The sequence below is a fragment of the Pelodiscus sinensis genome, chromosome 5 (genome assembly GCF_049634645.1).
Source record: "Pelodiscus sinensis isolate JC-2024 chromosome 5, ASM4963464v1, whole genome shotgun sequence".
NCBI classification, from domain to species: Eukaryota; Metazoa; Chordata; order Testudines; family Trionychidae; genus Pelodiscus; species Pelodiscus sinensis.
The window spans coordinates 111,723,986-111,749,674 of NC_134715.1; the positions used below are offsets into that span (position 1 = coordinate 111,723,986).

At 46.5% G+C, this 25,689-nt stretch overlaps 1 protein-coding gene across 2 annotated transcripts in view; it reads right to left on the reverse strand.

The window, feature by feature from the left end:
• The window catches only part of CRMP1 (collapsin response mediator protein 1), a 66,704-nt gene extending 41,280 nt beyond the window's left edge, over positions 1 to 25,424 (reverse strand). Inside the window, exons 1-2 of one of the 2 annotated variants that reach the window (XM_006128209.3) lie at positions 23,994 to 25,424; positions 1,071 to 1,159 (exon numbers count right to left, since the gene is read on the reverse strand). In XM_006128209.3, coding sequence (XP_006128271.1) covers positions 1,071 to 1,159; positions 23,994 to 24,368 — 464 coding nt within the window. In that variant the 5' untranslated portion in view covers positions 24,369 to 25,424. Of the gene's footprint in view, positions 1 to 1,070; positions 1,160 to 21,242; positions 21,549 to 23,993 lie in introns of those variants that run through there. The other variant, XM_006128210.4, reaches the window with a different exon arrangement.
• Positions 25,425 to 25,689: the final 265 nt, after the last annotated feature.

The following is a 25,689-nucleotide window of genomic DNA, read 5'->3' on the forward strand; positions in this document are numbered from 1 at the left end:
GAACCAGATGCAGTTTGCCAAGTGTAGCTCCTGGCAGGATGTGGGTGCATTATGTACTTGTGTGCCCACAAGTACAGCTGCTTGCACCTCCCATTAGTTCCGGATAGCTGTTCCCGAACAATGGGAGTGGCGGGAAGCAATGTACCGGTCCACTCCACTTCCTGCATTTCCCATTGGCCAGGAATGGTGATCTTCAGCCAATGGGAGGTGTAGGCTGCTGTACTTACAGTCAGGTAAGTTATAAAGTGCTGACGGCCCATCAGAGGCTAAACCTGATGAACCTTGTCCAGCCTGTGAGCTGTTTATTGCCCACCCCTCTTCTAATTCATTCTAAGGTCCAAGTCTAATTAAATAATGGAACTCTTAAATATAAGTGAAACAACTTAAGCAGGAAAGTTTGAGAGAGCTGCACATCCAAATACTACATAACCTCATAGGTGGGGCACCTATCCGAGAGTTCAAATACCTTCTCCCCAAAGGAGTGGGAACATCCTGGTTGAGAACCCTGCCTGCTGAGCTAAAGGACATAAGGGATATCCTTGTCCATTTTCCTACCCCCCAGCTGTTTTGTCCCACACCCATCTTGGTCAAGCACCCATCTTGGTCAAGCACAGTTTGTAGATGTGCTGTGTTGGTGCAGTGGTTGTATATGTTCATGAGAAACACACCAGGAGTTCCATGTGAGGAAAATGGCACCAATATCAGACAGTGAAACATAGGCATAACAAGGACCCCATAGCACATTGAACCGCTCAACATTCACCCTGGCCTGGAATCTCTTGCACTAGATGTACCTGACAGCTTGGCTGACCTGTGCTACTAGCTGGGCTGCACATGCTTTGGCATAGACCGAGTCCTGTCAGACGTGACTAAGCATGGCCTGGGTGCAAAGAGAATCCTCTACCTGTCTGACACTAGCAAAGATGAAAAGGTGATTGTTATAACAAAGAAATATTCCATTCCAACATACAACATTAACAAGCATCCACAGAGGGGTGTAGGCTGTAGGAGTCAAACCCATTGCCAGGATTAATATGCATGCAAAAATGTTCAGTATGTTAAAAACCAACTTTATAAGTCCATCTTCCAGGTATATGTCTGCATAGAAGGAGTGATCATCATTGATAATTCTTCCACCTTTAATGAGTAGTCGATCACTCTAGGGGGAAAAAGGAAGAAACATTGATGGAGTAAACAAAAATTGAACCAAGTCAAATAGCATAAACCTAACCTTTACACAGCACAATGGACCCATTAATGTCAGAAGTGCAGGGAGCGCTCAGTTTATACTTTCATCCTATTGTGTTGCAATCATGCCACCTGAAACATACATTTTCTGAGTGTTGTGTCTGAATTTTAGACTCATCATTTCCATCATCAAGATGAAAACCACATACCATTTTTTTTAGAAAAAATCCTACCTGTGTCAGTCATAGCACCTTTTATAATTAACTATGAGAATTTCCACCTTACCATAGAATTATTGAACTACAGGGCTGGAAGGAACCTCAGGAAGTCCTCTCATCCAGCCCCCTATGCTGAGACAAGACTGAGTAAACCTGGACCATCCACGACAGTATTTGCCAACCTGTTCTTAAAACTTCCTATGATGGGGATTCCTATATCTATTAGACAATTTTTCCTAATATCTAGCCTAAATTTCCCTTGCTGAAGTTTAAGCCCATCTTTTTTATAATAACCTTTAACTTATTTGAAGACTGTTCTCAAATCCTCCCTCGGTCTTCTTCTCTCAAAACTAAACATACTCAATTTTTATTAACTTTATCTCACAGATGAGGTTTTCTAAAACTTTTAAACTCTAAAACTTTGCTCTCCTGCACTACTTTTCCCTTTAGATTTTCTTCAATGGGACCTTACCTACCTGCTCTCAGAATTTGTTGAAGTTTGCTTTTTAAAGTACATTTTCCTTATTCTGCCACTCTCACTCCTTTCTTTACTTAGAATCATGAAATCTAATGTTTTATGATCACTTTCATGCAAACTACCTTCCACCTTCAGAGTCACAACAAATTCCTCCTGTGGGTCAGAATTAAGTCTAAATTGGCTGTGTCGTCCCACCCGCTCCCCACCCCCACTCACCCACCCCTCGCTTACGTCCTCCACTTACTGGAACACAAAAGTTCCTCCAATGCATTTAAAAAATGTATTGGATATTTTGTTTTGCCATATTACTTGTCCAACAGATGTCTTTTCCAGCTTTAATGCCACCTAGCCCAGATGCTGAGTGGACTGAAATTTGTTATCTGCTGATGGATAGAAAGTGGCCACTGTGAAATGAATTTGGTGGCCACAGTCTAGATCCTAGAAGACAGATGTCACAAATACCAAAACCACCACACAAAGCAGTAATTTTCAGTCTTGTGCCATATCATACTACAACCACTTTATGCCACTATCATACTGTGCAATGCAGAAGCCATAAAGGGGAGAGATTCATACCCAGGACAATTCCTTCCATACAACAAAGCAGCACAGACTTAGACATATGGCCCTACAATACCCCCCTAATGTATAGCCCCTGGCATAGGACCAGCCAGGATCCGGCTGGAGTTGAAAATACAGGAAGGGTAATGGGCAGAGAGTCTATACTGCAGCAGTTCTTGATCCCAGAGCAATCTGTTGGCTATATTGGGGAAGCTGCTTTATCTAACAGAAACCCAGTAAGCTAAACTGTAGTAGTTCCCCAGAAAAGCTAAGAATATGCATCTTTCTCTTCACCTTGTCCTGATCTATACATTCTGCAATGTGCCTCATGAGAGACAACACAGAATGTGGTCTCTGGTTGACTGTGTCAACGGATATAGAGACTGAACTACCTTCTCCCTCCAGATTCATTTCAGGGCACACTAATCAGACAATTCATGGAAGTCTGCACTGCTGCCGCCTGCTAAGTATTTATTCTTTGAATGGAACAGTTCTGTCTCCAGGGCTAGATTTAACTGCACTGTCACACAGAACTGCTGCAGGTCTAGCCCTGGCAGGGCTACAGCTAGCCCACACTCGGCTGTGCAGTGTTAGTGCTTGAGAGCTGAGTGGAAGTGACTGGTTTCCCAGTAAATGGACTGGTTTACTGATTTGGTTTGCCTTCACTGCCCAAACTGGGTGATCTGTGTAAAAGGGGAAAAGTGAATTACTTTCTGACAGAGTTAATTCTGGGTACATGTCTTTATATGTGAATTTAGTGTAGAGAAAGGGCTGTAGCAGGGCTATGAAAGGGGATTAAGAGAGGAAAAGAATATCTGTGAAAAAGTAGAAGCCAAATATGGTCTCTGTTCCACACTTCCCTGCCATCTAAGGGTATGTCTACACTACATGCCTCTGGCAACAGAGGCATGTAGTGTAGACATACCCCATGAGTCTTCAAGAGGGCAGAATTATGCCTAATCACACCACCTCAGGAACTATAGCGCACAGGAGCAGCAGAAAGCAAAGCATGCTGAGTGTGTCCCAGATGCACTCCACCATCCCCAGTCCTACCCAAAATTTCAAGGAGCACCAGGAAAGAGAGGCAGCAAGCACCACGTAATCTCTATGGGGAGTTACAGCATGCTCCATTCTCTGTAACCTACCAGTTCTGCAGGTTGATATGAGATGAGAGGGAAGGAGTAAGTTCTGACCCAAATGAGCATTAGTTACACGCATATATCTACAATGGAAGGCTATTTTTGTGACCACTAACTCGGCATATTTGCATTTCCTTTGACCTCAGCTGTAAAAGTAAACTGGTTTTAGTCAGGTTTCTGATTCTGATGTAGAGGCACCACACAGCAGCGTTTGGATTTTGAATGCTGCAGGAAAACATGCTGAGCTCTTACACAGACATTTAAAAGTCATCAATCGGGCATAAGTAAGCCTTATAAAAATCCCAAACTAATGGCTAGTATCCATTAAAAGATGATGAAAGCTGAATTGCTAAAACCCCATGTCAAGCCTTGTGTGTAAATGCTTAGGAACAGTAATTCATGTCTGAGCTGGAAAAAATTATTTTAATTTGTAGTAGTCTAACTCTTAAGGGAGCTCTGTTTACTATAAGAATAATGAGAATCAGTCAGTATTTTGCATACAAGTTTTCAGTGTTGGAGCGGAACAAAGAGTGCCAAATAATTCCCACTGCTCCCAGGGCTCAGATATTCTCATTTCTATGAACATTCAAGGGATCCATTTACCCTGGCAAAAATGTTTGTAGAAAGAACATTTCAAAATCACACACTGGAATATTCAGAGGAACTAGGGATGTAAAATCCCGGTTAATCTGTTAATCAGTTACACCTTACGTTTAACCAGTTAAACAATTAAGTGGGATTCCAGAGGGGAACCGCTACAGCTCTGCTGGAGCAGCCCTCAGTCCATAGGGCTGCAGCGTCTGCTCCCAGCTCCTCCGCATACAGAGTGGCCGCTCCCAGCCCTCTCCCCTGCACACAGGATAGCCAGCTTCTGCTCCCAGCCCTCCGCACGTGGGGGCAGAAAGCTTCCAGCCCTTGAAGGTGGATGGCTACTACTGGGTACTAGTTAACCATAAGCATCACCCATAAGCATCACCGGTAAGGTTAACCAGTTACCAGTCCACATCCCTAACAGGAGCTAAAGTTTAAATTCATGCACTCAAGGAGTCATGAGTCATATACCTCACCCAGCCCAGGAAATAGTAATAAAATCATGTGACTTATCTACCCAATCACAACTGAGCAACACAACTCAGCTTTCAACAACTCATGGATTACCGTATACTGAATTTGGAAAGATATTAGTCAAATTTTGAACAGTGAATAACTTTGAGAAAGCCATAACCTGTTTCTTCCTTAATCAGAAAAAAAGGTTACCGTATTTTCCTGCATATAAGACGACTTTTTATGCTAAAAAACATCCCCCAAAAATCGGGGGTCGTCTTATACGCCGGGTATACAGGCAGTCCCTGACTTGCAGGTATGAACGGGGCTTTTCTCGCCCCGGAGGACACGGACTGCGGGACCTTGCGGGACCTTGCGGTCCCGCCGCCCGTGTACTCCGGGTCGAGAAAAGCTGCTCCGCGTCTCCCTGGTCTGCAGACCAGGAAGACATGGAGCAAAGCCGCGGAGGGGCTCCGGCAGCAGGGCAGCCCAGACGCGCCGCGGCTGTCCCGCTGCCGGCGTCCTCAGAGGCTTTGCTCCCGGTGTCCCTGGTCTGCTGGAGACGGTCCCCAGCATACCAGAGGCACCGGGAGCAAAGCCGGGGAAGCGGAGGGGCGCTGGGGCGCTGCTGGTTGGCCTCTTAAGGGGGGGTAGTCTTATACGGCGAGTATAAGACGAAAACCTATGTTTTAACTAGAAAATTAGGGGGTCATCTTATACGCCCAGTCGCCTTATACACCGGAAAATACGGTATATTACTTCAATAAAATATCCATTCTAAATTATATGCTTTGTTCCATTCTGCATCTGCTGATTCTTTTGTTTCTGCTTTTCCAAAAGAGAAATAAGGATTCCCACTTTGACCTGTATTACTCTCCTGGATCCTGAATTTACAAAGATTAAGCACAGGATTATTCACATGCCCAAATTTATGCAAATGCTTGAGTCCCCAATTTAGAAAACATTTAAGCACATGCTTATGTTTCCTCATCCATAAAAATAGGGATTTTACTTGCCTCCTATGTAAAATTCTTTGAAATTCCTTGATGAAAAATGCTACATAAGAGCTAGTTGTTACTATGTCAACCTCGTGGTCAGCAAAGCATGTAATGATGTGCTTGATTTTAAGCACGTACTTAAATCCAGACTGAATTTAAAGTGTTTTTTTTATGTTTAAGAGGCATATTGTTCTGCCTTTCTAGGAAAGATACATCTGATAATTTTCTGAAGAAATAAGTTTTCAATATAATACACAAGGAAAGATCATGTACACAAAAGATTGGTGACTTTTCATGTGATTAAGTATGCAGGGGACTCAGGGGTAAAATCAAGGCATTGAACTACAATGAAATATGATCCCTATGGGACCAGTCTCAGATGCTAGTGGCAATGAAAACTTGGAGAGGAATGCAAGGCCCCATCCTAGAATTTGCCTTGCTGATCACCGCTATTTTTCAGGCTCTCTACTGTCAGTAGTAATTGCAGTGTTTTTGAATCAGTGGCCTGAAAGGTAATGATTTATTGTGACTCGTGCTGGTGGTTGTACCTCTTCACCATGGTAATTTACTGCTGTGCTTTCTGACCTGCACAGACCACCATCTTGTGGGCTCTCTCAGCTCATTCCATTTCCTTTTTGAACATTAATATTGTTCTACTACAAAGGGACAGTATCTCACTTATCTGTTGGGGTGGGGAGTGTTACCAACATTTGAAAACACACTGTCTGCTGTTGATAATGGGTCAGCAAAGCTTTCCATGCATCAAGATATTTTGCATTTTTCTTTAAAAACAGGGTAGGGTTAACAATACAAATAACAAATGCAATTTGCCTGAGCTCTTATTAACAGACAGAAAAAGGGCAAAAGTAGAACCCAGAACGAGCAGGCAACGACAATAAAAATTATTTTAGCTCATGATACTATATCTATCTATATCTATATATTTGTTAGTCTTTAAGGTGCCACAGGACTACTCATTTATTTTAAGTAAACTGTATGTAATATAGTAATTTGCAACAAAAAAAACCTAAATGGGTTCCAGTTCTGCCAAACATCTATTCTAACCATATGTGTCACGGTTTATTTTAACATTTCATGTATAGTTTATGAAGGGCTAATAAATGATTAATATATTTTACAGATGTGTCATAGACATGAGCAGCGTGTGCTAGAGAAGGTTCTAAGTGAAGCTTGGTAGAGAGAAGTAATTTCACTTTGCAGAGAATTTGGATATTTTGGAATTTGGTTTCATTCTCCTTCCGAAAGAAAATTAAAATTTCTGATGTTCTCTGTGAAAGGAAACAGTGCCCTAACTTCTAGGCAATCTACCAGATGGATGACAAAATCTGATGATCAAATACTGAGCTGGGATTTTCCCAGCCAGCTGCAGTCATAAGTACATCTATAGAAAGCATTACAGATTGTTACAGAGTTGCAAAAGTCAATGATTATAACCATGGATTATGGCAATCTATAACAACATTTATTAATATCTGTTAGCCCTTTATAAACTATTTATGAATGGAATCTTAAAATAAAGTCTGACCAACATGTGAAATTGCCACTCCTGCTCAGCAAAGTACCACAAACATGCTTATAAAGGTAAACACGCACTGAAGCACTTTTCTGAACCAAGGCCAGAGGAAACAATTAACAATACAGGCTGATCAGGCTGAACATTCACTTTTATGTCACAACCTGCTCCCTCTCCTTTCCTTTCTACCTTGAATCCTGCTCTGCCTGTCTTCATCTGCCTTTGTCCTCTACTGATTACTCTTCTGGGCAGGGAGTGTCTCTTCTTGTATAATGCCTCATATAACAGGGCCTCAATTTTGACTGGGGCTGGCAGGCCCTACCACAATAGAAATAATAAATAATACATTTGATTCTAGGCTCAGGAGGAGATAGCCATGTAAAGTGGGACTGCCACTGGTGAGAAAAGCTTCAAATAGTCGGTTATCTGACACCTGGTTCATGAGCCACAGGTAGCTCTTCAGATTCCAGGGTATGTCAAAGCCCTGCTCAGCCTCAATCTTAGGCAAGCTGAGTCAAATGTTGTTCAACACACATGAGGCAGCCTGGAGCTACCTCGCACATACTGAGTTGGCGAAAGTAAAGTTCAGGCATCCTTCCTCCTTATCAAGGAACAAGGGGAAGACCTGCAAGCATCTGGAAGGTGGAAGGAGCAAGGTGAAGAGGAGATACTGTGATTAAGGGAGACTTCCAGAATGAAAACAAAGTGCTGACCTGAGATTGTACTATTATTAACCTATCTAGAGCTAAATCCTCTCTCAGAGATGTGGAATAGCTCCACTGAAATCAGGGCAAATTACTTTGAATTTACACGGATGATCAAGAGAAGAATTTGATCCTAAGTATTTCTACTTTGCCCATCACTACTATATCATGAAAATACAGTGATAGCAATGTAACCCTGTCACCCCCAACACAGCATGGTGCAAACCTAACAGCAGCACATTGTGCATCACTTCTCTGGTGGCTCCTTGCATGCATAGTGTGCATGACTCTCCAACTCTTCACTGCTGAGCTCCCTGTTGTATATCACACAGCACTTACATACTATGGACAGCCAGCTACTTGTATATGCGTTGCAGCATTTTGCTGGTGATTTTTGCAAATCACAGCCTAGCTTCTCCTGCTATAATCTGCCACTAAAGCCGGAGCTTAGTCTGTGTGACATCACAGCAATTATCATGGCAACAGAAGGAGATGTCACAAAGTCAGTATCATTCGCTGCAGAATCATGCAGGAGGAGGGGCTGTCTGCTCAGAGAAAGCAGGCTGTTATTCAGATACTACTGTCTGCACAGTATCAATAGGCTAGGGAGTGATGCTTTTTGTACAAAGGTCCTTTCTCACAAGCTTAAATATACACAGGTCTTTTTAAGTACAGAAATTTATTTCCATGTACCCACAAATGACAAAATGCCTGGTAGAGATAAGAGATAGGCCTGAATTCACCCCTGACATTGAAAATCTAAACCCAGCTCTCGTCCTGAATTTTGCCAATGCCCCCCTGTAGTTTTAATGGAATAATCTAAAACTCGCTGGATCAGTACATCACCAGGCTTCAAGTTATTGGAAAATCAGATTAAAGTGATATGGCAAGGGGATATAGAAGGAAGTCAAAAGCTATCTGGCTTCATGCCCACTTCTTGTGCTCTGAGCTAGAGATGATCTGCTTTAAAAAAATGTAGACATCAAAATATGAACAAATATTTTGCAATGAAGTTTCTTAGTCTGCTACTGAAATTACTGACGAATTAAGGTACCATCCCCCAACATGAAATGTTGTAATGGGTTATGATGGCTAATTAATATGTCCTATCAAGTGAAAAGAATGCAGCATACATCAGAATGAATTGATACACTTTGTCTACTGTATTCATTCCAACAGTTTCTCTCAATATAAAACCACACCAAGTCCCTACAAAACAGAGGGAGCCTGAGCCATTCTGTGTGTAAGAATCAGTAAGACAGTAAAATGTTTTATTGTCTTCGCAGAAAGTACCTCTAGTATTGTATTTGTACCTTTGTTCCATGCATGGAGCTCCCACTGAAGTGCTATGTCTCCAGAGCAGAATAAACCAATCATCCCTTTTAAATGAACTACAGTTACTTTAAATGGATGAGAACAATAACAATGTAACAAAACCAAATCACGCTAGCACCAGTGAACCAGTCCAGAACCACTTTATTCTTGGCTTCAGTCTCTAGCTCCTGCTCCAAATGCAGCCAGTGCCAATTCATGAAGTCTTTTGAAATCTCCCATCCCATAATATTGTAGGCCACAAAACTGGCCTTGCCCAAGGCCAAATTCATCTCTTGTGTAATTTTATTTACTTTTAGTAGAGTTACACCAGAAATTAACCTGACTCCCAGTTGCCACAATACTTAAAGTTCCACAGCTGACAATGGAGGATTTACACCCAAATCGGAGGTAACATATGTCCCTTAATATACCTATGTATCTTGCTCTGAACAGTAATCAGAAACTTGTCTTTTAATGTGTGTGATTTAAGAGAGATGAGGTGACTATAATATATATATATATATATATATATAGAGAGAGAGAGAGAGAGAGAGGTTGATAAATATTAGGCTTCTAACACATGCCTCTTTGCTCCTTTAACATTTCTGAGGCTGAATACTCTGTCACTAAAGATATGTCTACACTTGCATGCTAGTTAGAACTAGGGATGCAAATATAGGTATTTGAAATAGTCAATGAAGCGGGGATTTAAATATCCTGTGCTTCATTAGCATGATCTCGCACTCCGATCAAGAGCTATTTCGAAAGTGAAAGTGCGCACTGGGACGCGTTAGTTCGAACCAAATCAAACTCCTCATTTTTTGAGGAATAACGTTAGTTTGAACCAAGTGGTTTGGTTCGAACTAATGCATCCTGGTGCACACTTTCGCTTTTGAAACAGCTGTTGAGTGGAGTAATGCACCGGCGAGGTCATGCTAATGAAGCGCAGGATTTTTAAATCCCTGCTTCATTGACTATTTCGAATGCCTACATTTGCATCCCTAGTTCAAACGAGGGTGCAAGTATAGACATGCCCTAAGTGTTTAAAAATATCTATGGCTCCTCTGTTTCAGAGGGAATGTACATAGGCTGATAGGCTGATATTTGTGTTTTCTTTGACTAACAGGACATCAACAACCAAACCTGCTTGGATTAATATTTACTAAACTAGGTTTTTAAAGGCTAACTCCCGTTGAAAGCCCCACACCTCCTTTTGCCTTTGGAAAACCTCCCCCTGGAAAATATTTCCCTAATACGTGATTGTCACGTTACTGAATTTTAAGGGGAGCAGCCAGATCACTGCTGCACCAATGGGGGTGGCGGGATATTTTCTCCAAAGAGTGTACAAAGGGGGCCATGTGAGGTGTCACATGAAAGCTTCTGTTCTACTGATTCTGTATGTGCTATTCATGTAATTGTATAAAATCTGTATGTGGAGTTATAAACATGTACTCTGTAGGGATGCTAGAAAATTCTCTGTCTGTGGCTGAGCAATGGGCAAGGAATGCTCAGCCAATGGCTATGCTAATTAGCAAGGAGACAATGAATCTCTAGGCGCAAATACATACCTCAGGAATGTGACTGATACCTGCAAACCAGCATGGGATGCAAGGATAGGTTGTTGGATCATGTGACCGTTACATATCAGGAGAGGTATGTAAGTGCCATGTGGCACCCTCCATTTTGGTCTTCAGATTTGCTCCTGATCCCAGATGCAGCCTTGCAGGGAACAATGAGCTGGAAAGAACCGTGGACCCATCCTGACGTAGGATATATACCAGAGTCTTTTAAGATAGCAGTTTATAGCATCTCTGCTAAGAGCCTGCATCGAAAACTGGGTGATTTCATGCATGTAATGTATTATCTTTTAACAACCTTACTCTCATGCTTTTCTTTCTTTTATTAATAAACCTTTCGATTTTAGATTCTAAAGGATTGGCTCAGTGTGGTCTTGGGGGGTAAGATCCAGAGTGTAAATTGATCAGGACCTGTGGCTGATTTCTTGGGAGCAGAAGAACCTGTTTGGGGTAGGTGAGATTGGGTTCTATATCCCCTCACTTGTGTGCTAGGCCCGGGGCTGATTGGGGCACAGGAAGAGCTGGGGTGTCAGAAGGGTTTTGCTCGTGAGGCTTCTGGATGGCCAGATTGGAAGCTGAAGTGCTTGGTGTGACTGGTTTATGGCCTATTTGGGAAGGTCTCCAGTCTGGGGCTGTAAGGAGCCCCGAGTCTGAGCAATTCGCCCTAAGCAAACGCCTTCAGCCGTGTCCAGACCCAACCCGGTCCATCACAGTGATATACAAAAGAGCTTTTTTGTGAACATGCTCAGTTTTAACCCTGGATAAAGAAGTTTTGGTTGTTTCAGGGCACTTACACGAAGATTTCAAAATATTAGCAGCAAATGAAGGAAGTCATCCTTCTAATGCATGTTTCCTTCTGGAAAGGATCAAAGAAGGGTTCTAAATGGGACTCCACAAAGAATTATCTTTTCTAAACTTTAAAATATCTCAGCTTTTAAAGGGCATTCTTCTTTCTTTTGAATCTTTATGCCCATGTTATATTGCCTCTCAGCATTTTAAGGGTTAAGATCAAGTGTTTTATCTTCATAGGAAGTCATATTTTAGTTAGTGGGAACAAGGAATTGGCTAAGAAACTGGATTGTAACTCATTTATATCTGTGAGGCATTATTTCTGCTACCCTAATAGACTCACCTGCCCACAAGTTTTTAAGCCTATTCTTTTAACAAATTTATTCTTCTATAAATAATTCACTTAGGAGGGATTTTGTCAAATGTAGCAATGCCAAAGCTTGGTGCACAGCCAAGTTGTTCATTCATGTTTATGAGTTTAAAAAATCTGATGTTCCTTTGGTTTCCCTTTTGGGGACTGTGACCGTATCTAGGGTGGAGGTACAACCCCCCCCTTGGGACTGACCCCCTACTGCTTACCCTACCCCCGCACCCAGGTGTAACCCTTGTCCAATGTCTTGCAGTAGGAGTGACCTAGGCGCTGGAGGGAAAGTACAATGCTCTCCTTGACGGAGGAGGAGAGGGGGGCCTGAGCCCATCCACACTCACGGGGCCCCAGCTCAGGGCCCTAAGGACACGGATCTTCCGTGATCCGGTCCGGCTGACGGGGCGTCTTGCCAAAACGTGTCAGCCCACCAACCATTCCTGGTTCTGCCCTGGGCTACTTCCTCTCCCCTCGCCCATCCCTGCCCCGGGGTCTGCCCTCCCCCCCCGGCTCATCTCCCCCCTGGTCGACAGGGTGCTTCTAGGGTGGCCGTTGGTCAGGAGCGCCAGCTTCCTGGAGCCGTGCCACTTGCGCCACTCCTTCCTCCTTCCCTGCTCCTACTTGAGCGACAGAATTTGCAAATGCCTGCTCCCACTTCCCTCTCTCCCCCTCTCAGCCATGGCATGGTCGTTTTCAAACGCCCCGCCACTTCCACCCCTCCCCGGGGCGGGGCCCGCCCTTTCGGACGTCCAGGGGAAGGGGCCACCGTGCACGTCCTCCCTCCCCTTGGCAATGCTCTCGGCGCCGCTCGCCACGACATCCAAGCGCGTCAGCTGTGCAGCGGCGCGGGAGCACCCGGCACACCACTGAGGCCCCCCGTCTGCGGCCCCGAACAGACCTTGCTCGCTGGGGGCTTCAGTGCGGGGCGGGAGCGTCCCGTCACAGGGACCTAGTTTTTTATTCATCTAGCTAATTTCATTCTTTTATCATGGTCTCAAACACTATAAAGAACAAACCTTATACATTTCTTCACAATAAATGCCATCTTTTCATTGCTTTAACAATAACAATACTGTAGGCACCTCACATTTCTTACTCTAGCAAAACAATACACATATCAATGGAAGTGTCACCTGAGTATGGACTGGAGGATGCAGTGCTAAGTGTGTTCCACAGGGTTTCATTATATTTGCCTTCTGGGATATAAATTTCCATTATGGCAATTAAAATTAATCTCAAAAGGCTAGTCCCAGAAACGGCTTGTCCCAGAGAGGGGGAAATAACAGCAATCCAGCACTGCTAGATCATGTTGTAAACCACAAAATCACAGATCAGATTTACTGATGCTCTTTTTGGAAGCATGCATCAAGCCCGAAGGACAAATTTGGCCCTGGTGTGGAGTTGCACCAGCTCCGAATTAGACTCGCAATATGATGGCTGTTCAATGGCCATTCTGGAAAAGAAATTAGCAACTCATGACCACAGAAATAAAAAGTATTCCATTAGATACTCAGGTTTGCCCCACTGAGGGCTTTGGAGAGCCAGTGAATTTGAACAGGATTCTGTGTAGTAAGTAGAACATTGGGCATTGTGAGAAGTTATGAAATTGTTAGCATAGATACAGCCTTACATTTCTGGAACATGGTGCTGTGGGCACTGGAACTGAATTAAATGTATTGTTGGGTGTTCACATATTGCTGGCATTTTGGACTATGGTGTCTTACAATTTCCCTGACCAGCTTTATAGGTACTAAATACAAACAGGAAGAAGATACCAGTGAGGAAAAGGAATCATTTAAGTTAAGCAAGAGTATGGACACAAAAACAAATGGATATAAATTGGCCATCAACAAGTTTAGGCTTGAAATTAAATAAAGGTTTCTAACCATCAACGGAGTCAAGTTCCAGAGCAGCCTTTCAAGGTAAGTGGTGGGGACAAGAAATGTAACTGGCTTCAAGACTGACCTGGACACGGTTATGTAGGAGATGGTTTGATGAATTGCCTACAATGGTATGTAACTGATCTGCAGTTACTAGCAGAAAATGTCTTAAGTCACTGGTGACTATGTGGGAGGGGGGAGGGAAGCTCTGAATTAGTACAGAGAATTCTTTCACAAGTAACTGGCAGGTGGGAATTGGCCATGTGCTCAGGATCTAACTCATTGCCATATCTGAGGTCAGGAAGGAATTTTCCCCTGGATCAGATTGTCAAACACACTGGGTGGGAGGGGGTCACCTTCCACCACAGCCTGGATCATCTGAACATTTAAACTAGTGGATTATCTGTAAATTAGAGTCTTAAAATCATGATTTGAGGACATCATCAACTCGGCCAGAGGTTATGGGTCTATTGGAGTGGGTGGGTGAGATTCTGTGACCTGCAATGTGCAGGTCAGAGTAGGTGATCTTGATGGTCCCTTCTGACCTTAAAAATCTATGAATCTAAGATAGATCCTGATGGATGTTTTCAGTTAACCCATCTCGAACATCAGTGATCAGTTTGAGAGGGTTATGTCACCAGAAAGAAAAATACCAGCTATGCTATTGTGATCTCTTTTCTGAATTATTGTCACCTGTTTCTCTCAAACTTGTATGCCTCTCAATTCTGCTCAATTCAGTCAATTCTACAACTAAAATGGTCATATTTGTCAATTGTTCTGACCATCTTCCTCTATTGGCTTCCGATCTCATTTTACATCAAATTCAAACTTCACTACTATATCTCATCTCTTGTCTCCTTGTATACCCTCACTACAATATATTCTATCAGCTCCACCTGGATTTCATCAGGGCCCTTCAACTCCTTTTTCCCACTGATGAATCCTGGCCACTGTTTGAACCACTGCTTTCTTCTAGAAGAGAGCCTCATCTATAATAGACCAAAGAAACCTCTCCCCTCTTGCCAGTCCTGCCTCACCCTTCATTTTCATGGCTAGTTATCCTCTACTTGCTGTACATCACCCACCTCCTATTAACTGAGCTCAGATGGGAACATAAAATAATTTAAAATGTAAATAAATCTTAGAACTAAATAATTTCTGTATCAGGCTTTTTGCTACTGTGTTACATCTCTTTTGCCTCTATTTTGTACAATTAAATTGGCAGTTCATCTAGGCAGAGACCTGGGAAATGCCAAGCACTATAGAAACATGGAAAATTGGCTAACAGGGAATATGATAGACGTTTATAAAATCATGACTAGGGTGCAGAAAGTAAATAAGGAAGTGTTATTTACTTCTTCGCATAACACAAGAACTAGGGGGTCACCAAATGAAATTAATAGGCAGCAAGTTTACAACAAACAAAAGTATCAGAGGGGTAGCCGTGTTAGTCTGGATGTGCAAAAGTGACAAAGAGTTCTGTAGCACCTTATAGACTAACAGATGTATTGGAGCATTAGCTTTCGTGGGCAAAGACCCACTTTGTCAGATGCATATTATCTGACATGCATCTGACGAAGTGGGTCTTTTTACACGAAAGCTTATGTTCCAATACATCTGTTAGTCTATAAGGTGCTACGAAACTCTTTGGCGCTTTAACAAAACAAAAGGACATTTTTCTTTACACAATGCACAGTCAACTTGTGGAACTCTTTGCCAGAGGATGTTGTGAAAGCCAAGACATTAACAGGGTTCAAAAAAGAGCTAGATAAATTCATGGAGATAGGTCCATCAATGGCAATTAGCCAAGATGGGCAGGAATGGTGTCTCTAGCTTCTGTTTGCCAGAAGCTGGGAAAGGGTGACAGGGGATGTATCACTTGATGATTATCTATTCTGTTCTTTCCCTCTTGGGCACCTGTCATTGGCCACTTGAAAAAAGGAAACTGAGCTAGATGAACCTTCGATCTGACACAATATGGCCACTATTACATTCTAAATTTAATAATGGACAGCAAACAATGATACACATTTCAATGCTTCATTGCATCATGGCAGACCTTGATTCCCCAGCTTTATTTCTGCTTCGCTCTGCAATGAAGAGATGTAGATTGTGATGTGTTGAAATACCAGGTCAAAAGTGATAGGCAGGTGCATGCACATAGGAGAAATCAATCCTACTTGAATGGGAGTGCAGCAGCACAGTCAACACATGCATCCTGCCTAGTACACAAGAAAAGTCTAAGAAGGGAATGTGCAGCGAACTATCCTATTTTTATGCTGAGAATCATGCTTAGGGACTTACTAATTTCATGTCCATGAAAAACACATCATGGACTGTGAAATCTGGTCTCCCCCATAAAAGCTTGTATTTTGTGTGCTTTTGCCCTATACAGATTTTACAGCGGAGACCAGTGTTTCTCAAGTGGGGGAGCCTGACCCAAAAGGAAATTTTAGGGGCTGCAACATTATTTTAGGGGGGAGGGGTCACAGTATTGCCACCCTTGCTTCTGAGCTGCCTTCAGATCTGGGTGGCTGGAGAACAATGACTGTTAGCCTGAAGCCCAGCTCTGAACACGGTGTCCCACGAGCAACAGCACAAAAGTAAGGGTAGCAATACCATACCATGCCACCCTTACTTCTGAGCTGCTGCCTTCAGAGCTGGGCACCTGCCCAGAGGGGGGTTGCTGACTGAAGGCCCACCTCTGCAGGCATCAATGGCAATACCATACCAGGCCATCCTTACTTCTGTGCTGCTGCTGGCAGCAGCTCTGCCTTCAGGGCTAAGCTCCCAGCCATCAGCCACTGCTCTCCAGCAGCTCAGCTCTGAAGGCAGCATTTCCACCAGCAGCAGCACAGAAGTAAGGGCAGCAGTGCTACAATGTCCCTTTCAATAACCTTGTAACATTCCCCCCCCCCCCCCCCCCCCCCCCGTCCACACGCACACTTTATTTTAGGGTCAGAGCTCCTACAATTACAACTTTTTGAAATCTCAGATTTAAATAGCTGATATAATGAAATTTATTATAGTTAATATCCTATGACCATAAAATTGACCAAAATGGACTGTGAATTTGGTAGGGCCCAAATCATGGTTAAGTAGATTTCTGAATAGACTTCTGGCCCATTCCCTCCCCCTCCTTTACTTTCACCTCAGGGTGAGAGCCCACCAAGGGTTTGGAATTTACTTCCACTTAGTGCGGAGGTCTAAACGTAGTACCTAAGTTTATTTGCACCTTTTCTCATCCTCTGCTTACACCTGCATGGAAACACAACCATGCTACATTCCCAGCTGTGTGCTCAGTGTCATTATTCATCATTTTATAGTCCCAGAAGTCTACTAGGTGTTTCAAAGATGACAGAAAGACAGAAGTCCAGATCCACAAAAGGTATTTAGGCTCCCAACTCCCATCAATTTCAGTGAGAGTTAGAAGACTAAGCACAAGTTGGGGTTAAAACTCTACCCACAAGTGTTTGCAATTCAGCAACTGTATTCTGCCACCTGTATGCTAAGTAGCACCATACCTCACCAGTAATTTCACAGATATGATACAAGGGGGAGAGATGAGTGTTGGGAAAAGTACAAAGAGGAAGGTTGAAGGTGACAACATGCTTACATGGTCCCTGCGTTTCAGTTGGTGCATAACACCGTATTTCAATTCAGAGTTTATTTTTAAAATATGGATAAAAAAAGGACCAAAAAGATGTAAGATAATATTTTTCACACGTTAATAAAGAACATAAGAATGGCCAGACTGGGTCAGACCAAAAAGCCATCTAGCTCAGTATCCTGTCTTCCTACAGTAGCAAATGCCAGGTGCCTCAGAGGGAAGGAACAGAACAACTAATAATCAAGTGATCCACCCCATCTCCCATTCCCAGCTTCTGTCAAAGAGAATAGGGACACCATCCCTGCCCATCCTGGCTCATATCCCTTGATGGAACTATCCTCCATAAACTCATCTAGTTCTTTTTAAAATCCTGTTATAGTTTTGGCCTTCAGAACATCACTGTGGGCATCGCAGAAAGGGTGAATTATCAGGAAGGATTAAAATGAGACAAGGGCATTGGCTTGTCAGATTAGACGACTGTTGTTCCATGCAAAGCAGGGATGCAAAGACATGGAGAGCTCATGGGACAAATGGATGAAAAGGGCATCAAAGTTGGTACTGCAAGCACTGTGCAGGAGCCAGAGAATGTTGCAGTAGGGGGCTAAGTGAGACAAGCAGGGAACAGCAAAATTATTTCCGTTGTCAGCTCCGAGTGAGTGTTCTATAGGTAGCAACATTTGTTCTGCTTTCCTATCATGATTTTGAGCCAGTGCCATGACCGATGAGACAGAATGATGCTTGGTTCCTGCACAAGGATAAACCTATAAGGGTGCTGGAACTAGAGGTGAGAGAGTGCAGCAGCACCTTCTGGCTTCAAGTGGTTTCCACCATATACAGTGTTTATTATTTGGTTCAATGACTTTCAGTCCCCCCACTGTCCAAATTGTGCCAACATCCCTGTATATGTAGCATACACACAGAGCCTGATATGTCAGTTCTTACCCATGGAAGGCTCCCTCTGAAGTCAGAGGAAGTTTTGTTTGGGTAATCATTGTAGAGATGGCCTTTGGTGAAGCAAGATTAAGGGGGAACATGATAGCGGTTTTCAAATATCTAAAAGGATGTCACAAGGAGGAAGGAGAAAATTTGTTCCTCTTGGTTTCTGAGGACAGGACAAGGAGTAATGGGCTTAAAGTGCAGCAAGGGAGGTTTAGATTGGACATTAGGAAAAAATTCCTAACTGTCAGGGTGGTCAAATATTGGAATAAATTGCCAAGGGAGGTGGTGGAATCTCCCTCTCTGGAGATATTTAAGAACAGGTTAGATAGACATCTGTCAGGGATGGTGTAGACAGAGCTTGGTCCTGCCTTGAGGGCGGGGGGCTGGACTCGATGACCTCTCGAGGTCCCTTCCAGTCCTACTATTCTATGATTCTATGTGCTGGGAATAACAACAAACCATTTCTCAGAACCCTTTTGGAATCTTTGACAATTGACTGAACATGGCCAGCTCAGCCCCTTCCCCCACCAGGCATTGGTATGACATAGGCTGCTGAGGCCAGACTCTGCTTTGCTTGCACATCCAGATTTCCTCCTGACTTCTGTGAGAGTTTGGGACACAGGATTAGTACATCAGACCCAGTACTGAAAAACCACTGCAAAGCCTTCAGTAAGCAAGATTAAGGATCAAACTGTACTCCTCCAATAGCAAAATTCCAGATGATTCAATGAGAACAGAGCTGGAGGCAGGTCCCAAAGATAGGGTGGTGGTGGAATTAGAGATGCTACCAAAAGTGGTGTGGGTTGATTTTTTTGTTTGATAATTTTGCAATGAGTTCATTAATTTTATAAGAACCTTGGAGGCTTGAAGTGCAAATTGTACTTCTTTACTATTTTTCCCCTCTAGCTAATTTGCTAAAGTAGTTTATCTTATGGGCTATGTTCCTGTTAGTATTTTAAAGACATAGGCTCAGACACCTATTGCTAAATTGTTACAGGCTCAGACATCTCATATTAAATTGTAGGCTCTTCTGGGAAACATACACACTGCACAGGCAATGTACAGGGCCAAGACTACTTGTCTAATTTGCCCTTTTTTTAGAGGAAGAGCAAAAGACAGAGATTTTAAAAAAATACCATAAAATGTAGTTCAAGTTCTGGGCCTGACAGCTTGGGCTATGTTCTTGTTTTGCCTTTAATTTGGTAGAGTATACAGTCAAGATAGAAAAAGGGGAGAGAAAACAGAGGCAAAGTGAGCTGTATGAGCCTTCTGTGGAATATTGGGACAGCTGGAAAGAGAACAGGGGGCTGTAGACTACCAGTCCAATGCCCTGGCCACTAGACCACACTGCCTCTTAAGCCTGACAAATCCTAAGCAGTTAGACACTGCTTTACATGTTGGAACGTTCAATCAAGGGAAGATATTCCAGGTGATGGAATCTGAAAAAAAAGAACTAGAGCTATTTAAGCCTTTGTAAGCCTTGAAGTGTCTGCAAGTGCTGCCACACTGCCTGACATAATGTCTAGCAAGGTTCCTGCAGAGCAGTGAGAGCTGCTTAACAAGTGTACACACCTACATGTCAGCCCATCCTTTATCAATTAAAGTCTTGCATTAGGAGCTGGTCAGTTCCCAGGATGCCTGAGCTCTGCTCACTCCGGAAGAATAGCCCAAAGAAGTGGAAGCTACTTAGAGTGCCCCTCATTCTCTGCCTTTTATCTTTGCCCATGTGCTGCTGCAGCATCGAATCATCTCGCCCCATCGGATCCTATGTGTCCCTAATACACACATTTCTGCAAAAAAACAAAGAGAGTGTGGGGGGGAGGGAGGAGGCTTTTGCATCTGTAACCGAGCTTTCTGATCAGTGTCTGTGGCCTTTGGAGGGCGTGGGTCTTGTGATAGAATCAAAATGGTCGAATACACCAAGAGGTTACCCTCCCCCTCCCCCAGTTCATTAGAAGCTCGATTCTATTCTTTATCCGCAGCCAGTTCATCACCGTAGCTCCGAGGGGAACAATATGCAAGATGAAAGCACGCAGATCCCCCGGGCACGAAAGCCATCCTGCCAGGCTGTGCCAAGAGCCAACTGAAGGTCCCGGAGAATGGCGATTAACTCTTTGACTCCTGATCGCCTCGGTAATTGTTCTCAGAGCTCTATGAATAGCACGGGGAGATGCTGGCTCGCGCATCATGGCGCTCTTAGGTTTTCCTCCTTTTTAAATGCACTGGTGGCTTGCTGCCCTTCCGATACCCCCCCACCCCCGGGAGGTTTTTTGCTCTGGACGCGATCTGGAATTCTCTCTCTGCCTGAGCTGGGGAGGTTCCGGGGCTTTCAGAGCATTGTGCGCGCTGCCCGGGTCCCCTCCCTCTTTTGTTCTGCTTCCCATCAGTGGCTGACTCTCCCCAAGCCTAGCACCTTAGCAAGCACCGCCGCCGTTTCAGCGCCAAGCACGCCACCCCCTTCTTCTAATTTACTGCCGCTTCCCCCTAGCCTCCCTCCACACACACACCCTGCCCGTCCCCAGGGGAGGAAAAAGCGCAATAAAACTGTGGATCTAGACCTGCCACCTCCCCTCCCCACTCCTCCCCAGATCCACTGCGATGATTTCCACCCCAGCGATTCCGCACAGAGACCTGGGGGGGGAGGGGCACTCTCCTCTCCCCCTGCCCGCTGCTCAGCAGGGGCTCCCTCCAGCACAGCCGCTAATCGATCCGGATTTCGATCCGTGTGAACCCTGCTTCATTGCCATGCCCTCGCCCTGAAATCAACCAGCCGCCATAACCAGCTCTCCTCTCCACTCCCGCGCCTCTCCCTGCTCAGTGCCCTGGCGGAGCGGCAGGGCGCCCGCTCCGCCCTGTGGCTCCTGGGTCACCCCTCATCCCGCTCCGGGCCCTGGGCACCGCTTACCGTTATGTGCGGGATGCTCTTCTTGCCCTGGTAAGACATGCTGCCTCCTGCGCGCAGCGCCCCCGGGCACAGCACAATGCGGAGCTACCGGGCGGGGCAGAGCTCGGCAAGGGAGGCAGCGGTTCCTTGCCCGGAGCGGGGCGGCCCCGGCAAAGCGACCCCCCCTTTAGCGGGCGCAACAGCACAGGGGCGCGTCTCCTCCAGGGAGTTGGCCAGAGCTGCGCGCAGCGGCTGCAGCAGCGCCCTCCCGGCTGCAGAGCGGAGCAGGATTCGCTCGGCGCAACCCAGGAAGCGTTTCCTGCCCCTTCTGTCTCTTCCCCCCCGCCCCAACCCATCAATCCAGCCGTGGCCTCCAATACCGGGGCTGGGAAACGCCGTCCCCCCACTTAGCACCGGCCCCATTCCCAACGCCTGCTGCCCCGACTGCCTGTCTCTCAGGGCGAGGACAAAGCCCCGATGCCCCACGCCGTGTGCACGGCACTGCCTTGGCTGCCCCGAGACAGACCCAGGGGAAGCGCCTCCCCGCGCAGATGGGCTAGAGCAGGTGGGATCCACGTGGCTCTCCCTCACTGCAGAGGCCGCCACAGCTGGCGGATTGAAGCCTCGCCTTCCTCCGCATTTCACACACATTGTTCCCCGACTGGCTGCTGGCGGCTCCTTCCGAGACCGCAGTCAGGGGAAGCGGGCACATTGAGAGGTGAGACACTGCCCCAAAGTTTACACTCTTCCGGACGCCCTTCCAGAAAACCAGCTCTGGCTCCGCGAGAAACTTAAATGGCTCGGAGTGCTTTGTAAAGTCCCTGCCACTTTTGTGTCATGGTCCCGCTTCGGAGCGGAAAGCTCCAACCCAGGCTGCTGAGAGGTGGGGTGTGAGCGAATGGGTGGAGTCGCTGCAGGGTCTCCTCCCAGCTGCCCAAGCCATTGTCTCAACATAGTTTATGGGACGAATTCTAACCTTTCCCCTCAATCCAGCCAAGCCATTACTAATTCGGAATCACGTGCTCACTTGTCAAGGCATAGTTGTGGGGCAAGTTAAAGTACATTTTCTTGCATGAAGTATGCACTTTAAAACAGGAGGCAGAACTAGGGAGGTACAAAGCACATGCAATGAGGCACCATCCCAGTGCAGAGAGGATTATTTTGACATAAAGATGAGGCAATGGATAGGAAATAGGGAAGGAAAGACAACTGGCTACACCTGTGTACAGCTGGCTACATCTAGGGCTTACTGGAAGCCCTCTGCGGTCAACCAGACCCCTATTCCGTTTCCCAAGTCACATATTTCATCTGGCACACAACCATACCTAATGACCAGTATGTTCTGCCCCGTGGCTACAAACCAGGAAAATGTACTGCGTCCAGGCTCAAGAGAAGCAAAAGAGATTTTCGCTCCTATTTTAAAAGGAGAAAAACACATTGACAAATATTCTGGCTGTGTATAGTAAAAAGCCAAGTTCGGTGAAAAGTTTTTGTTTGTTGGGGGAGGGGAGCCTAGGGCAAATGTATTCAGAGATCTACTTTCCAAGTGGGAAAATAACTGCAAAGGCCTAGTTATTTAGATAGGGAAAATAGTATCTCCCAGGAAACCCGGACCACTGGGTGTTGTGATGTAGAGGTGTTTTATTCATGTTTCTGCCATAAGCTTCTATGCTACAGTCGGGGGACTGCCCAGGCTGCAAGAAGCTACTGGTTAAAGAACCCAGCTGCTTTTCTAATTCCCTAATTTATCTCGGTATAGTCTTTGTCCTGCTCCAATGAGTGGCGGCGGGGGACATAAAATCGCTTACCACCACGGAAATAGAGGGCAACCAATGCAGGAGGCAGGCCATTATCCGGTGCTTAGCTCAGCAGTACAAATATTAGACAATTATCGTCGCTTTAAAGAACATGCCTGAGCTTTGGGACCCCGTTCTGAGAGGTAACAGCTATAAACAACCCGTTAAGGATACAATGAAACCACAGGGGGATTCAGGTGGCTTGAGAGCAGCATTCAACGAGAACATCTTACGATCTAGGCAGGAACGAGGAGAGGGGTGGAGTTGGTGTATGAAGAGGTAGGTGGGAGTGTTTTCACTCCAGGGATAGGAAAAGTGAAACTGATGGCTCGCAGTTTAGGATAGGCCCCCAGCTCGGAAATTTCCGGTTAGGACTGAGCACCCTGCTTTGTTAGGCCGGGTGGCGCAATCCAGCAGTGTGAGATCTGCCAGTGTGTAGATTCTGAATACAGTCCCTTTTACAGAGCCATAAAGGTCTTAGATTAGAACACCAAAGTGTGTGTGTTCCACACTAGAATTTACAGGAGCCCCTTGCAAGGAATAGTTCCTAGAAGAAACCTGCCAAGACCCTTTGATATTTTTTGATCATTTAAATGTTTAAAAAGAAGCGGACGGAGTGACGTGCCCTGTTTCCGAAGATGCGTCATTCCCGAGCCCTGCTCTTGCTGCAGCAACAGCCTCCCGGGCCAGTTCTGTACACAGGCGACCTACAATGTCAAGCCTACCCTGGGATATATGGCAGCTCTGCTCAAAGGCCTGCATGAATACGAGTGATCCCTGCAATAGCCTGGGACCTACCAGCAAGCCGCAGTAATGCTCTGCAGCAGGGCTCGTGCTAGGAGCCCCACTCTCTTTGCTGCCGTGAGACTCTTGATGCCCGGGGCTGTCTGGAGCTGGAGCCATGAACGGTTCTCTCCTGCCAGCGCTCGGTATGGAGAGCCCCTGCCACCCTCTGTCTTCCTCCTCCGCACCTTACCTTCCCATTGTCCTGGCCCTGCAGCAGCTCTTTTCCCAGCGGGTATCTGATCTCGATGCCTGGGGTCTTGTCGTCCCGATCCCCGGGGGAGCTGATCACGGAGCCGGAGACCTCGCTGACATCGCTGGCGGTCTCACTGTAATTGTCCGCCCCATCCAGCATCATGTCGTGTCGGCTGCCGCTTCGCGGAGTCCGGGAGCCCTTTTTCCCCACGCTGTAGGCATCGAAGTCGATGGTTTTGTTCTCGTAGGCCCCCTCCACCGAGGCGAACATGCCGCCGTATTTCTGCCGCGGGGTCTGGGCCGTGGTGCCCGGCCTGGCCAGATACACTGGCAAGTCATCTTCCTTGTTCCAGTTCCTCTTTCTCTCGGCCATGCTCTCCCTCCGGCTCTCTCCCTCCCCCCAGCGCCTCTGCACCTGCCGCTACCGGGACGGGCGGCTGGTGACCATAAACACGAGTGATCGGCAGAGCGCAGGGGTAGAGCTGGGATGGAGGATGGGAGCTGTCCCTTGGGGAGACACAAGCCCCCCACCCGCGGAGGGAAAGCTGGCGGGGGCGTTGAACCAGCCGGGGTAGGACGCAGCACGTGAAATAAAGTACAAAGAGCCCGGGGGAGAGGCTGGCAGCGCTCGGCGATTGGAAAGCCCTGGGCGAATAGGACCTCGCTGCACTAGCCCGCCAGTAGAAAGAGCGATCCAGGGGAGGGGAAAAGCCCCGCCGGTGCACACACCCCACTCTGCGCAAAGCGAGCCCTTCCTGGCTGCTCCTCCTGCCCCACTGCGGAGCACCTGCCGCTGCCGGGCTCGCAAGGCAGCGCTGGGAATGGAGTTGCGCCCCCGCCCCCTCCTCCTCCCACTCCCGGCTGTCTCCGGGGGAAGATACCGCGGTGCTGCCGCTCTTGGAGACACTAGTGCTCGCCAGCGGGGGGCGGAGGAGGGGATGGCGGTGCAGTGGGCACGTCCACAGCAAAGCAGTTGCCGGTACCGGCTCCGTCTGGTGCCAGATCGCGCCGGGCAGCCTCAATCTCTGTAGTAACTTTGGGTTGGCGGCTGCTCCCTCCCGCACTGCAGAAGCTGGTCAGTTGCAGCAGCGAAGCGGGGCCTTGCTTCTTTGGCAATAGGTGCAGAGCAGGGGGGGGGGAGGACAAGCCACGCGCAGCTCCGGGGTCCTGAGCAGGGAGGGGAAATCCGCTCCTCGGAGCCAGCGCCCTGCGCCTCTCGGGGGCCCGCAGCAGCTGCCAAGCGGGAGCGATCTCCGCTCGATCTCCCTGCCAGAGAGGCCGGAGTGGAGGCGGCGGTGGTGAGACTGAAGCGTGCCAGGGAGGGAGCAGCCGCCGCTGCCAGCCCCTGACACGGAAGTAATCGCACGGGCGCTGGGGCGAACTGTGCTGCAAATCCTCCCCGCCAGCAGCGCTCTGCAGGGAGCGGCCGGGCTACTGCGCTAGGAGACCGCGCCTGCACTACTGCCCCAGGGAAGGGGGCGGGGAGGGGCGCTGACAAAAGGCTGGCGCGGCAGGAGCAGTATAAGGCAATGGCTAGCGCTACCCGCCTAGCCCGGCTTGCCAGAGCGCTGGGCTGGGAGCTGTCCCTTCAGCACCTCAATGCCCAGCCCAGCTGCAGGCCCCAGGCTGGGGCCCGGCAAGATTCGCGGCCCAGAGGCCCAAGTGCAGCTGTGCTGTCCGTAGAGAACCAGAGC